At 49.2% G+C, this 12,955-nt stretch overlaps 1 protein-coding gene across 1 annotated transcript in view; it reads left to right on the top strand.

Moving 5' to 3' along the window:
* LOC128794988 (vascular endothelial growth factor receptor kdr-like) overlaps window positions 1-12,955 on the top strand; it is a 124,961-nt gene that overhangs the window by 24,088 nt on the left and 87,918 nt on the right. Inside the window, exons 2-3 of the mRNA XM_053955332.1 lie at window positions 8,496-8,592; window positions 12,182-12,384. Coding sequence (XP_053811307.1) covers window positions 8,496-8,592; window positions 12,182-12,384 — 300 coding nt within the window. The remainder of the gene's footprint in view (window positions 1-8,495; window positions 8,593-12,181; window positions 12,385-12,955) is intronic.

The following is a 12,955-nucleotide window of genomic DNA, read 5'->3' as shown; positions in this document are numbered from 1 at the left end:
AAAAAAATTAATATTAACCTATCACAGCCACACAGAAAAGGAAAGGGTTGGTGTTTTAATTCTGATTTCTTGTCACTTCAAAAGGAAATTATGAAGAAGGTATAAAAGTATATAGAAAACCTGTTGAAAACTCTCTACTAGTGCTCTAACTTTAAAGAAGTCCATTCTCCTCAACAAAACATCCACCCTGGAGTGGAGGCAAGCCTTTTATTCCAGGTTAAAAAGTGCAGTGTAAAGAGTGAAACTGGGTAGGAACGGGAGGGAAATCACTGGAATCAACAGAGATTTACTGCTTGTTTTTGCATGGGAGGAGCTGGCTCATCTCAGGATGGATTTCAAGAGTGACTGATCCTCTCTGTGTACATGAGTAGGTTGGGGAATAGTTCTTGGAACTGAGTCAGCCCAACAATTGCTTTCATTATTTGCAGCTGTACAAAACAAATAAGTTTGAGAGAAATTTCGAGAGGTGCCAAATCCAATCCCATTGATGTGTGAGTGAGCAGTGTTTAGTGCTGCACACATGAAGCCCGTGAATTACTGCTGATGACTCCTCAGCCTCACCTGTCACCTTTGCTAAATGAGCAGATCTGATGATACTCCTCAAAATAATCAAGTAATTAAACTAGAAGTTTTTTAAAGTGTTCCTTCCTTAGCATCCACAGCTTTGTAAGTAACTACTCACCACATACAAATTACCTGCAGAGAGGGATTCTGATTACATTAAAGGCAGCTCAGTGCAGGGTTTGGACAAGCTGGAACCACAGCTTGGTCCAGGTCTGGTGTCTGTAGCTGTGAGGAACAGTTGTGTTGACAAGCCATAAAAATCTCCAGCTCTATCCATCCATACTCACATAAAGCACCAGGAGTTCACCTGGGGGGGACAATTCTGAGTTGGCACAGGGACACAGAGAAGCCTGGAAAGAGCCCAGAGGAGGCAGAGATGGATCACAGACTATCCTGAGATGGAAGGGACCCGCAAGGATCATCCAGTCCAAGTCCTGGCCCTGCACAGACCCCCAGCAATCCCACCCTGATTGACCAAACCCTCCTGGAGCTCTGGCAGCCTCGGGACCCTGCCCATTCCCTGGACAGTGCCAGCACCCTCTGGAGGAAGAACCTTTCCTGATCTCCAACCTAACCCTGCCCTGACACAGCTCCAGCCATTCCCTGGGTGCTATCCCTGTCACAGGGAGCAGAAGTTGATGCTGTCCCTCCACTCCCCCTTTCACCTTCCCATTTTCCTACCCAGCGCTCTGGAGAAAGAGAAGAAATCTGGCTAGGTTCACTTCCAGAGAAATGCTGGAATAGCTCTGGAGTGCAGGAAGTGCTCCCTGAGTCCCCTGGGAGGAGGTGAAGGGCTGGGGTGGGCAGGGGGAGCACGGGGTGACCCAAAGGCAGCACAGAGAGCTGTGTCCGGCTCTGGCCGGGGCTGTTCCCCAGGAGGGGTCATCCCACAGCCCCCTGGGTGCCCTCACTCCTCCTGACTCCCAGCTTTGCCTGAGGAATGTGCCCTGTCCTGGGGATGGCCACTGAGGAGGAAGGAAAGCTGTGTCTGGAGTGCTGATGAAGTAATCCTGTCTGGGAATCATTGGAAACACTGATCTGCAGCCCTCCAGCTTTTCTCATGAGACCATGCTGGGGGGAGAGGCAAAGACAGCTTCATACCTCACATTTTTTGGATTTTTTTTTTTTTTTTTTGTTTCCCCCTAGAGTATTTAGGGCTCCTTTTCTGTGCATCTTGTTCCCACTGGGTCTGCATATTTCCTAATCATGGAGAAGTGCCAGGTCTTCTCTTTCCCAGAGGAATTGCCATAATTTGGATCAAGAAATAACAACATTCCTAGCCTTTTTTCCATCAACATGAGATTACCACATTTCCTAAATACTTCAAATTGTGCTTGAGTGCCTGGCAGATGATCGCAGATGTTGCCACCTCCTTTCCCAGATTTCATGTTTATTTTCCATGTAGATCCAAGTTCCTGGCTTATCAGCCAGTCCCAAAGCGAGGACATGTCCCCTCAGTCTCAGGCTCACCAGCAGCACGGGCTGGTGACATCCCTGGCATTCCCTGAGACTCTCTGTGATGTCAGAGGGAAAACAATGGCCCTGATTAATGAGCTGCCACTGCCCAAGACCAAACAATTTTGACCTGGAGCTGCTTTCTGTGACCCCTTCCCATAAATCTGTAGCTGATCCAGGGATCCAGATCACAGACAGCCAGGAAAGGCCATGGCATTGGAATTCCAGGGGCTGCCTTGGAGCAGGTGCAGGTGAGCCCCAAAAGTGAGGTTTGGATTGCAGAAAAGCCAAGGAAAGGTCACAGGGTTTGTATGTCAGCACCCAGAGCAATCAGGTGGCCTTGCTGAAGGGTTTTGCTGATTGCAGGAGGAAACCAGGGTGACCCTGTGCCACCTCAGCAGGAAATGCTGATACATCTGTGGCTGAGGAAAAGCCTTGTAGGAACAAATCCCAAAAGCTGGGCCAAAGCCTTATCTTATCTCCAAACACTTTCTCCACTTAGCAGTTGTTTTTACTTTGCTGTTGTAGACGTCTCCCCGCTCCAGACTAATGATTTAATTTTTCGTTGTTGCCACTTCGGATCATTTACACTCCAACTGCCCTGAGCCACACACAGCTTCCACTTGCAGCAGGCACAGAGGAACGGGTGGGAACTGCTCCCCTCTCTCGTGACTCAGCTGAGCAAATGCTGCTTTCTCTGGCTGGGAAAATCAATGGAAACAGGAATCCTGTTGCTTTGCCAGAGGTACTCTTGGGTTAAAACTTGCATTTGAATATCCTGAAGGAACCTTTGCCATCTCTCCTGATGAGTTTGTGATTGCTAATTTAATTTTGGAAAAACTTCTTCAGCTTCTGTAGGAAGGGGAGCTTTGGCTCTGGCCTGGAGGTTCTCAGCTCTGTGCCCACCCACAGCAGAGCCACCCTGGGGGACTCCTGGTTATTTTGACGAGGAAAACCACAAGAAGAGAGGCTTCTATTAACCATTCCCCTCAAACAAACAAAGCAAATAGAGAATCTTTAAAAGCTGATGAACCGTTTTCCTTAAAAATAGTTCAGCTGGAATAGCAGGCAAGGGAGAGAGTCCTGGCCAGAGGTGGTGAGAGGCTGAACCCCTTCTCACCTCCTCCTCTAGGAAAAGTGGTTTAGCACAGTGGAGATGCACAGGAAAAGATGAAGGGTTTAAATCTTCACTGACAAATTATTATCCTCAAAAGACACATGGAGAATTGAGAGAGCAAATAACTTGACCCAAAGCAGCTCCCTGAGCACAGGAAATGGGAGAGAGGCACTCAAACCACATTAGGTCTAGAGGGGAAGTTTTCCCCAAGCAGTTCTGACCCACACATTTCCCACCTGCAGCCCATCATGGGGGCCTTTGCCCTCAGTATTGACTCAGTTCCCATCAGTGCCTCAATACAGAACTCACCAGCCAGTAGAAAAGACAAAAATTGGGAGTTTTTTCTCTGACTTACAGCCAAGACCTTCCCCACAAGAGCCTCCCTTCCCCTCTGCTGGGAAAGTCAATAACATTTCATGTAGAAGATCTTGCATTGTGCATAGAGAGCACAAAACATTTAATTAATGTCTAGGAGAATCAAAAATCCTATGTCCAAATTCACAACAAAAGGAGGTGTGGAGATGGGTCTCTTTAGTTATTTGCTACTGGTTTTTTAAACCTTTAAACATAATAGAAAACCACTTGAGTGTAATGACTGAAAGCTGATTCCAGGAGCTGAAGACTTAAAAACACCAAATATTGCAAGGCTTGTGATCCAATAATGCTGGCAGTGCTGTGGTGCCTTCTCTTTTCATGGGGGTAACCTTGAAATAAATCCTAAAATGATTACAGGCCATTGGTTTAAACACACATGGCTTTTCAGTGAATCCCTGAGCTCTCCAATTCCAGCAAAAGTAGATTTCCTTGGGGATGGAAGCATGAAGATACCCTTTGGAAGGGGCACCTGCTCGTTTCAAGGTGTGCTCACACTGTGCTGGTGATGAGGTGCCCTGGCAGCTCGGAGGGGAGAACATTGTCATTTCCTGGGTGTCATTTCTGCAGCAGGGAAATTGTTTGGAGTTGTTTGGAGGATCTGGCTTTTCCTGGGAGGAGGGGAGGGGACAGCTCTGCCTCTGCACCACCCCAGTTACTACTGGTCACCTCTCACTGGTCACCAGGACAGGGTGTGGTGTCTGGACAGCCCCCCGGCTGTCCAGAGGGATCCTGGAGCTTCTGTTCCAGGCTCTGCCAGGCAAGCACAGCTCATAAGAGCATCCTCAGCAATGACAAAACAGATTTTAAACGCTGTGTGTCTCTCACCCTCCTTCCCTGACTCAAATCAGCTCCAAACTCTGACTTCCAGCCCCTTCCAAGGGGCCCTGAGGTGCCCTGGGCACAGCTCTCTGCACAGGAGTGCCTTTACACACAGGAATAGTCCTGGAGGTCACCCATGTGGACAAAGCTGTTTGTGTGCCCAAGCCCTCATGCCATCCCTGCTCTAACCTGCCAGCACAGCACTCTCTGTTCTGCCCAGCAATCATTTCCTTGTCACCTGAAGCAGAGACTGTGTGGGCTCTGTTCCCCCAGCTCTCCCTGTGGCCAGAAGGGATCCCCGAATCCTTAATCAGGGATCACATTGCCTGAGCTGTCACTGCCAGGCAGAGCCAGGCACTGCCAGGCTCACAACCATCTGTGAGGGCTCTGCTAGGGAGAGCTGCAGTGCCCAGAGGATGCCTGGAGGAAGGCTGTTGCAATTAGGAACAGAGATTTAAAATACTTTTTATCCACGCTCACTGCTGGGCCCAGTATGGAGCATCAGGCTGTGTGTGGGAGGGATCTCCCTGTGCCAAGTGAGATGGAGTTGGAAACCATCTGACAGAGAGGTGAGGGAGGTCACCCATTACCCTCTGCCTGGGGAGCCTCCCATGTTTAATGTTGGCCATGCTGCAAAATCAGATTATCCCAGGAAAAGCCATTTTCAATATATTTTTCTCCCCTGGATAATGTATCAGTCAACCTTTCACATTTTGCTCCCGAGGATTTGTGGTTGTGCTGTGTTTGCGGTTTTCACCACTGAGAGCAGAATGCTAAAGCCTGAACTGGAGGTAGGAATGGACTCCCAGAGTCAGAAATGGTGCAGTGAGGCTCTGGGCAGAGGCTCTGTCCTCACCTCAGCTCTTTCCAGGGGCATCTCCAGGCTGGAGGTGCTGCTCTTGTCTTGCTGGAGCCAACTTGTGCTGGCAACAACCACAGCACGGCAGGGAGTGGGGATCCTGAGCAGAGGTGTCCCTTCCCAGGAGGAGCCTGTCCTTCCCCTGTGGCTCACACAGGGGATGTGCTGCTGAGACCTCTTTGTGGCTCTGTAGGAGGCAACGAGCTGTCTGCCATATCTGCAGGATTGTCACTTCAGCATCTCATCCCAAACCATGCCAGGGCATCTAGGGAAGAATGCTGCAACAGGAGCACACTCAGAACAGCGTCAGCTCCACAGGGGATGGCAGGACAGCTGTGGCACCCAGGACTTTTCTTGTGGCTCTCACAAGGAGCTTTGCCATGGTCATGACACAGTAATGACGGCTCACATTTAATTTTATGTCCCTTGTAGGCCTAGAGCATGACCAAAATTATTTATCAGGGAGGAGAGGATGATGTTCTTTTAGGCCTGGGTATTGGAATTTGAGCAGTGCAATCAGAGCACTTCAGCTTCAGCAGGACCCAGCCCAGCAGGTCTCCCACCCCACCCTGGGCAGGCTGTGGGTCCTGGCTTTAGGGACAAAGGTTGGGGAGCAGGGCTGTGGAAAAGAGGGAGTGCACTAACCAGGAATGTGCTTGATTCTCCCTTGCAGCATCCTAATACCTTCAAAAGGCATGAATCTCTCAAACACAGACAACAAATATGAAAGTGGAGCACATCCTTCCTCCTCATCCAACACACTCTTGGGGCTGTCCCCAGCTTTGCGCAGTCTAGCTCTAAAGAGACCCAGGGAGATCAGGAATATTGTGAGGTCTCACTCTACCAGTTTGGCATTAGGTGTTCTGCCGTAGCACAGCCTGACCTTGCCCCCACAACTCTCTCTGTTTTGCCCTCAAAATGTTCTTTTCCCAGCCCACTCAGCAGTGGTATGACAGAAGGGGCACAGGCTGTGTTTATATAAACCCTCTGTCACCTGCCAGCAGAGACCAGATGTGTGTGGCACAGGAATTCTCCTGTCCTCTATGGAGTAGAAAAGCACCGAAATTCCACTTTGCTTATTCTGTTCTTCAGCTCCCGAAGCCAAAATAAACTTTGGGCAAGAAGTAACTCAGAAGCAAAACCAGAATAATTGAAAAATACTTTTCTTTCTCTTAGCAAGAACGGTGTCAAATGTAGAAGCCAGAAGACTCTGCAGTCAGAACAGAGCTCAGGCTCTGACCCCACACCCTCTGACAGTGCCACACTTGCTCATGAGAGCTACAATCCAGAGGCACCAGCTGAGCCCCCCTTAAGACCTAAGAACAACTGAAGGCACAAGAGGAGAGAAATAATTTTGTTTCAAACCCCAGGATTTTCTAAGTCCTGGCTGAAGTCACAACATCAACAACCCAGAGCAGACCCTGGGAGGAGCAGTGTCCTGGGAGAGCAACAGGGACCCAAACCCCCCTCAGCTGGCAGATTAATGGCATTTGACAGACAAATTTGAAGCTGTTGGCCATATCCTGGAGCATTTTTGCAAAGCTCAGCACAGTCAGTCTGAGGGGGCTGTGAAATGCCTCAGCACCACAAAAGAACCTGTGCCAAGGCTCAGCCCATTCCCAGTGGGAACTGGCTCTGCCTGGAAACCAGAGGGGACTGGGAGCCAAGAGCAAGGATGGGCTTGCCTGGCAGTGGCTCCTCCTGCAGAGTTTGGGGCTTTTTCTGTTGGTTCTCAGCTCAATGTGATGCTGCTCCCTGCGTGTGCCACCCGGAGGGTGTTGAGGAATAGCAGTGCTTCCCAAATAAATGGGAACTGTGGGGCTGGAGCCTCCAGCTGCTCTGCTTGCCCAGCATTTCATGGAATAGCAGTTTGGAGGTGCTAAATAATGTCACACAGAGCCATTGGAGAGAGTTGGGGTTGGCCAGACTCCAACTTCTTGTTCTGCAAAGGACCTTGGAGATGGAGCAACAGTGCCAGAGCAGGGGGAGTGGGCTGGATCTGTCTCTGGTGGCCAACACTGGTTCAGAGTCTCAGCCAGGGTCTGGAGGAAGGGTCAGGGGCTCCAAGGGCACTCCAGCACCGTGTTTTCTGGGCAGGATCCCCTCTGGAAGGATTCTGTGGTGCCATGAGATTATTGAGATCCTGATAGGAGCTCCAAGAGCTCCTGGAAGAAGCCAGAGACTCCAAAGTAGGAGTGAGTCACTCCCCACACTGATGCCAGGCAAAGAGCAATTTACTGAAATCAAGCAGCTCGGAGATGAGAGTAGAGAGGTGGGGGCAGGAAAATCACTGCTTCGTGCAGTTGAAAAGTTAAAGCCTAGTGTTTCTCTTTCTGCCAGATATGTTATCTCCCTGTCTGCTGCAAATAATGCCCGTGCTGGGAGCCCAGTGAGGATTGCTCGGCTTATCGAGTTTGAGGCACAGGAGAAGAGAGAAACTTGAAGAGCAGGAGTGAAAAGAAAACACGGCTTTAATGTCAGAGCTTTGGAAGTGGAGATCCTTATCAGAGCCTGGTTTCTCATCTCCTTGATTATATTACTTTGAATTTGGACAAAGCAACCAGCCTGGCCAGCCTCCACTTCTGGTTCTTCTCAGTTTCACTTTCTGAACATTGTCTCATTGTAGATGAACACTCAGATTGTCCCTGGGGACAGTTCCACAGGCAGGAGACATTTCCTGGGCCAGGAGATGATGAGAGAGACCTTTGTCATTGCAGTCATTAATGCTCCTGGTCATCAGAGACCTGACAAAATCACAGATTCCCCTGGGAGCATTACCCCAGCCACAGTGCCCACAGAACCTGGGGTTAAGCTCAGATGCAGGATTTGGGAATGGTGATTTGGGAAACACCAGGTTTTCAATTTGCCTTTAATATCACAGGTGCTTCACAGAGCTGCTCCCCAGAATTATTGTTTTCTCTTCTCCCATTAATTAAAATGTAATGTATGAGCTCACCCATCAAATTATTTCCCAGGGACCTGAATCCTTCCACTTTTATATGTGTGCAAAATCCTTTTGACACAGATCTGTTCTCCAAAATCTGCAATAATTCAGTAATAAAGCTGGCTCAAAACACTACTGGCACAAATGCAGGTGCTCAGTGTCGGAAAAGAAAGAGAGGAATAAAGGAAACAAAAACAAACCGAGGGCATCTCCTGACCAAGGATAAATGCAGCACTGTGTGGGCCCCCAAATTAGGAACTATTTACAAAACAAAGAGTTTGCCTCGAGTGCATTGTGCTGCTCTGACGCCACTGAATAGCCCGTCTAAACTAATGATGGTTTCTTCTTTTTTTTTGGGTCAGGTCTCGCTGAGGAAGAGCTTCTTCAAAAACCAAGACTGAGCATTTCCAAGGACCAAATTGTCATCTCACCAGGAGACACCCTAAAAATAAAATGCTGGTAAGGCTTGCTCAAAAAATGCTGGATTTTTGTCCTCGTGTTGATTGCTTTGGCCCAGCACAGCTCCAGGACAGAGCAGAGCCTGATGCTCGGCCAGCTGGGAGCTGGGGCTGTGTGGAGGGAGTTGGATGGGCTGTGACAGAGCAGGGAGGAGAGTCTGGGGTCAGCTTGGCCAAGTTCTTTGTGTTGTGCTGTTCAGGGGCCCAAGTAAAGCCCTGAGTCAGCACAGGGGAGAGCTCACAGGAGCGGGATGTGCCGTGTTAGAGGAGATGGCTGGAAATCCTCTTTGAAATAGGGGCAGATTCAGCTCCTCTACAGCTAAATCACTCCTTTGCCCTCTGTCCATGAGGAAACAACAAACAAGATCACCAGGAGCTGCCACCTAGCCCATCACAGACACTTAAATAAGCAGCAGTCACGGTGTGTACATTCAAAGACCCAGCCAGTTTAAACATAACATATTATTTAAATCAAATTTAACCAGGACTTGTGAAAAACCAAAGTGCTGCTGCTGTAAATCACAGCAGCACCTCAGTCCTGGCACAATGTGTGCCACCAGCCATGCAAGGACCAGCAGGATTTTGATGATGACAGGGAGAGGATGCTCTGGGAATGGGGATACATCTGACACACGAGAAAGGAGCAAACCCAGAGCACTCTGCTGTGCCAGAACATGCAGCAGCTGCTGGGTCTCACAAAAGGCCTCAGACTGAGATGGATGGAGGTGTTACTTGTTCTGAGTGGGATTTTTACACTTCACTACTGCCAGAGGATGTTTCTCAGGTTTTTCTCTGAGAGCATTGTAGGAAAAAAGCTCAGGGTAACACAAACTCTCACAATTTCTCTCTCTCACACACACATGGATTTTACACCTTCTTGCAAGGTTCCCTTGGCTGGTGCCACTGCCTGGATGGTTTCCTGCAACACAAGTTACTGAAAACAGGAAAAAAAAAAAAAAAAAAAAGCAGTGAGAAGATTAATCTAAGTTTTAGGTTATGCTGACACGTCCCCTCTGATTTTTGTCCCAGACTGTTTAATCCTTTGTTATAGTGAAAGGTGAATGGGCTCAGACTGTGTAAATTTGGGATGTCTTCTGGAATGGAAGGCAGCTTTTTTCCAAATCCCTCCAGTTTGCCATGTGGCTTATGAGGTCAGAACAACCTTCCAGTGGTATTTTTAGCTTGGCAAACAGCAAACATGATGGCAATAAAGTCTAAGCAGTCCTTTAACATCTCAGTGGTGCTCTCCATAAAACCTGTGTGGACTCAAATACCCTGAGGTGCCCCAGACCAATTAAATCAACATTTCCCAGCAGTTCTCCATCCTCCACCTTTTTACTCTGGACGAGCACCCTACTATTCTTGTATCACCAAATGAATAAATAATTGAAGGAGTTACAAGCACTTCAGTCCCACATTGCTTTATGGATGCAAGCAAGAAATCCCCAAGACAGGTCTGAGAAACACAAAAGGATGTGAGCATGGGGTGTAACATGGGACCAGGGCCTGGAGCACTTCAGCTCCTTGGCTCAGGTGATTCAAAACGTGGGAAGAGAAGTGGTTTCTGAATGCAAGAGTCCCTGGACCAGCCCCTCTGGGGATGTCTGCCCTCCTGCCTCCTCTGCCACATTCATAGCTCCTGGCCCAGGGGAGCTCTGGAATTCTTTGTGCTTCCAGGGGCATTTGGGATGTGTGGGGCACAGGATGGGGCAGCAGCCCCAGCAGCTCTCTGGGAATGTCCATCCTCCCTTCAACTCCAGGCTTTTTAGGTTCCTGGCCAAGATTTCCTGGTCTGTGGTAGTGGAGCCAAAGCTGCTGCTGCCACTTGCCTCTGGCAGATGTGTGAAAATCCCAAAGCAACAGCCAAAGGATACATTACCCACCAGGATAATGTATGTAGGGCGGGAAAGAATTAAGGAAATACAGGTGTGAAATCCCAGTGCTGCCCTGCAGAGCCACCAGAGCAGAACTGGATGGACACCAGAGGGGGAGTGGGTGACAAAAGGCAGGGACACGGTGACGTGCTGGGAGCTGTGTCTCCGTGTGAGCTGGCTCTGTTCCCTATTCCTGGCCAGCAATCCCAGTCCTGGAGTCACCAGTGACGTTGGTAGGGTAGGCCAGAGCTCTGGGTGCTCGGAAGGACAATGGGAAGCTATTCTTACATGGGATGGGGCTGTCCAAGCCACCAGAGCATCCAAGAACAAGGGCGAGGCTGCTCAGCAGAGAGGATATTCCCACTTTTCCCAGTGCTCTCCGTCAGCCTTGTGCTGGGAATGACCTCAAGAGCCCAGCTCCATGTCCGCCTGCTCTTCAGGAAGGCGACAGAGGGACGGGCAGGAACGAGGGCCAAGAGGATGTTTGTGGAAAGGCCACTGGATGTCCTGGCAAAAGTGCTCTGACTGCACCTATTGCACCCTGCAGGCCACTGGAGCTCTGAGTTCTTGGCTGGATGGGAGTTTCACACAGATACACACTTTGGGCTTTGCCATCTCAGTCCTCGGTCAGCGTGTCTGGACTGGATTTCTCCCTGGCAGCACGAGCTGGGGAAGTCCAGGGGTTCTCACTCCTTCCTCAGCAAATGCCAGTGGGAATTCTCTGAGTGAGAAGGGACAGCCAACCCCCCTGTTCTTGAGAGCACACACACAGCTCCCTCTCTCCAACACCAACTTCTTCCCCAGGAAAATCCACAGGAGATTAACCCTCAACCCATCAGTTTCCACACTGAAAATCAGTTTGCTACAAAAAACACCATCATCTTCATCTCCTAGGCCTGTGTGGTAGCTCTGGGCCATCCCCAGAGCCCTCAGAGAGAGCGCCAGGAGCTCCTGCTGCTTCTGATGCTTCCAGCACATCCAACTGTGACTTAGATCAGCTGGGAGCTCTGGGTCCTGCAGCAGGTGACATCCAGGCCCTGCTTTTTGTCCTGAACTCCATGGAATTGCATTTTTCACAAGCTGTGCTTGGAGATTTGGCAGCAGAGGAGTCAGGTAGGGAGAATATGCATCCTCTGCCCTCCTGACTTGATGTTCTGGCTGCTGTCATGTGGGAAATTGGAAAAAAAATGTGTCCTGAGCAGATATTCTCAGATTTGTAACCTGATTAGTTTCAGCCCTTCACAAAAATCAAGACTGAGTCATTGCTGATTAAGCAAGAAAGGTGATGAAAAATTACATAAATATCCTCCTCTCTCCATGCAGCCTCAGTGCAAGAAAATATACATTAATTTAACCATTAAAATATGCAAAATCCTCTGCCTTGAACAAACATATAATTTTATCTGATGCTTTGTAATGTTTGAAGTAGCTAAAATACAGTGTTATAAAAACAAACTTGTGTTCGGGCAGTGTGTTAGAAGAGAAATTAAACTTTTCTCCAGGAGTTTGCTGCAGCTCCCACAGAGTATTTCAGGAATGTCTGGGGAACAGTGTGGGGTGATCCAGCTCAATTTCTGATGGGTGGAAGTGCAAACACTCAGCGACCTTCACAATTTTTTGGGGAATGACAAGGGTAGGAGCACTGGGAAGGGCTGGCCAGAAAGAAGCCCCAGTTTTGCCTGAATCCTGTGTAATTTGGATGTGTTTTGCTGGCAGGGGACCCCCGTCTGTGAGCTGGCAGCTGAGGGAGGACAACCCGCGGGTGCACGTGAGCGGCTGCCGCGATGTCTCCGGGCTGAGCTGCAGCCAGCTGGTCCTCAGGAGAGCCACGACCAACGACACCGGCTACCTCAGCTGTGCCCTCAACAGCACCCCCGAGCACCAGGGGCTCGTGGCCAGGATCTATGTCTTTGTCCAAGGTAAGAATTCCACTTTTTAAATGGTGTTAGGCTGTGGGAGCTGTGTGAGGCAGAACCAGCAGTGCAGGAGTTTCCACCTTTCCGCTGGCCCAGGAGGAAGCAGCAGCTCTGACACTCTGAACAGATCAAATGCATCTGGGTTTTCATGGCAGCTCAATTCTCAGGGACATGGATGTGAGAACCAGAGATTACCCAACCTGTTCAGTTCCAGGACTTGAGAGCTGGATTGTCCCATCAGTTTAGTGTCCCAAGTAACAGATACTTCCTTAAACATCCTTTCCTTTTAAGATTAAATTCTTCAGTCCTAAAGGGTTTTGCTGTCACAGTGCTTTTCCAAAGATTCATCCTTAATGCCCAAGCCCTCTCTCTTTCCCTTCCTCCCCAGGCACGGACCTTCCCAGCAGGATGCTTTGTAATTCCTCCCCTCCTACACATTTGTCCTTACATCTGTGAGACATTCCTAGCAGAGCTGTGTGACTGCATTGGATATATTTTGCTGTAAAAATTGCCCCAATGCTCATTTTTGTTCCCTTTGAGCTGCCTCTCCCCCACATTTCAGAATCATTGAGTT

Source organism: Vidua chalybeata, chromosome 14, assembly GCF_026979565.1.
Source record: "Vidua chalybeata isolate OUT-0048 chromosome 14, bVidCha1 merged haplotype, whole genome shotgun sequence".
In the NCBI taxonomy this organism is placed as follows: domain Eukaryota; kingdom Metazoa; phylum Chordata; class Aves; order Passeriformes; family Viduidae; genus Vidua; species Vidua chalybeata.
This window is presented reverse-complemented; position numbering and strand designations above follow the sequence as displayed.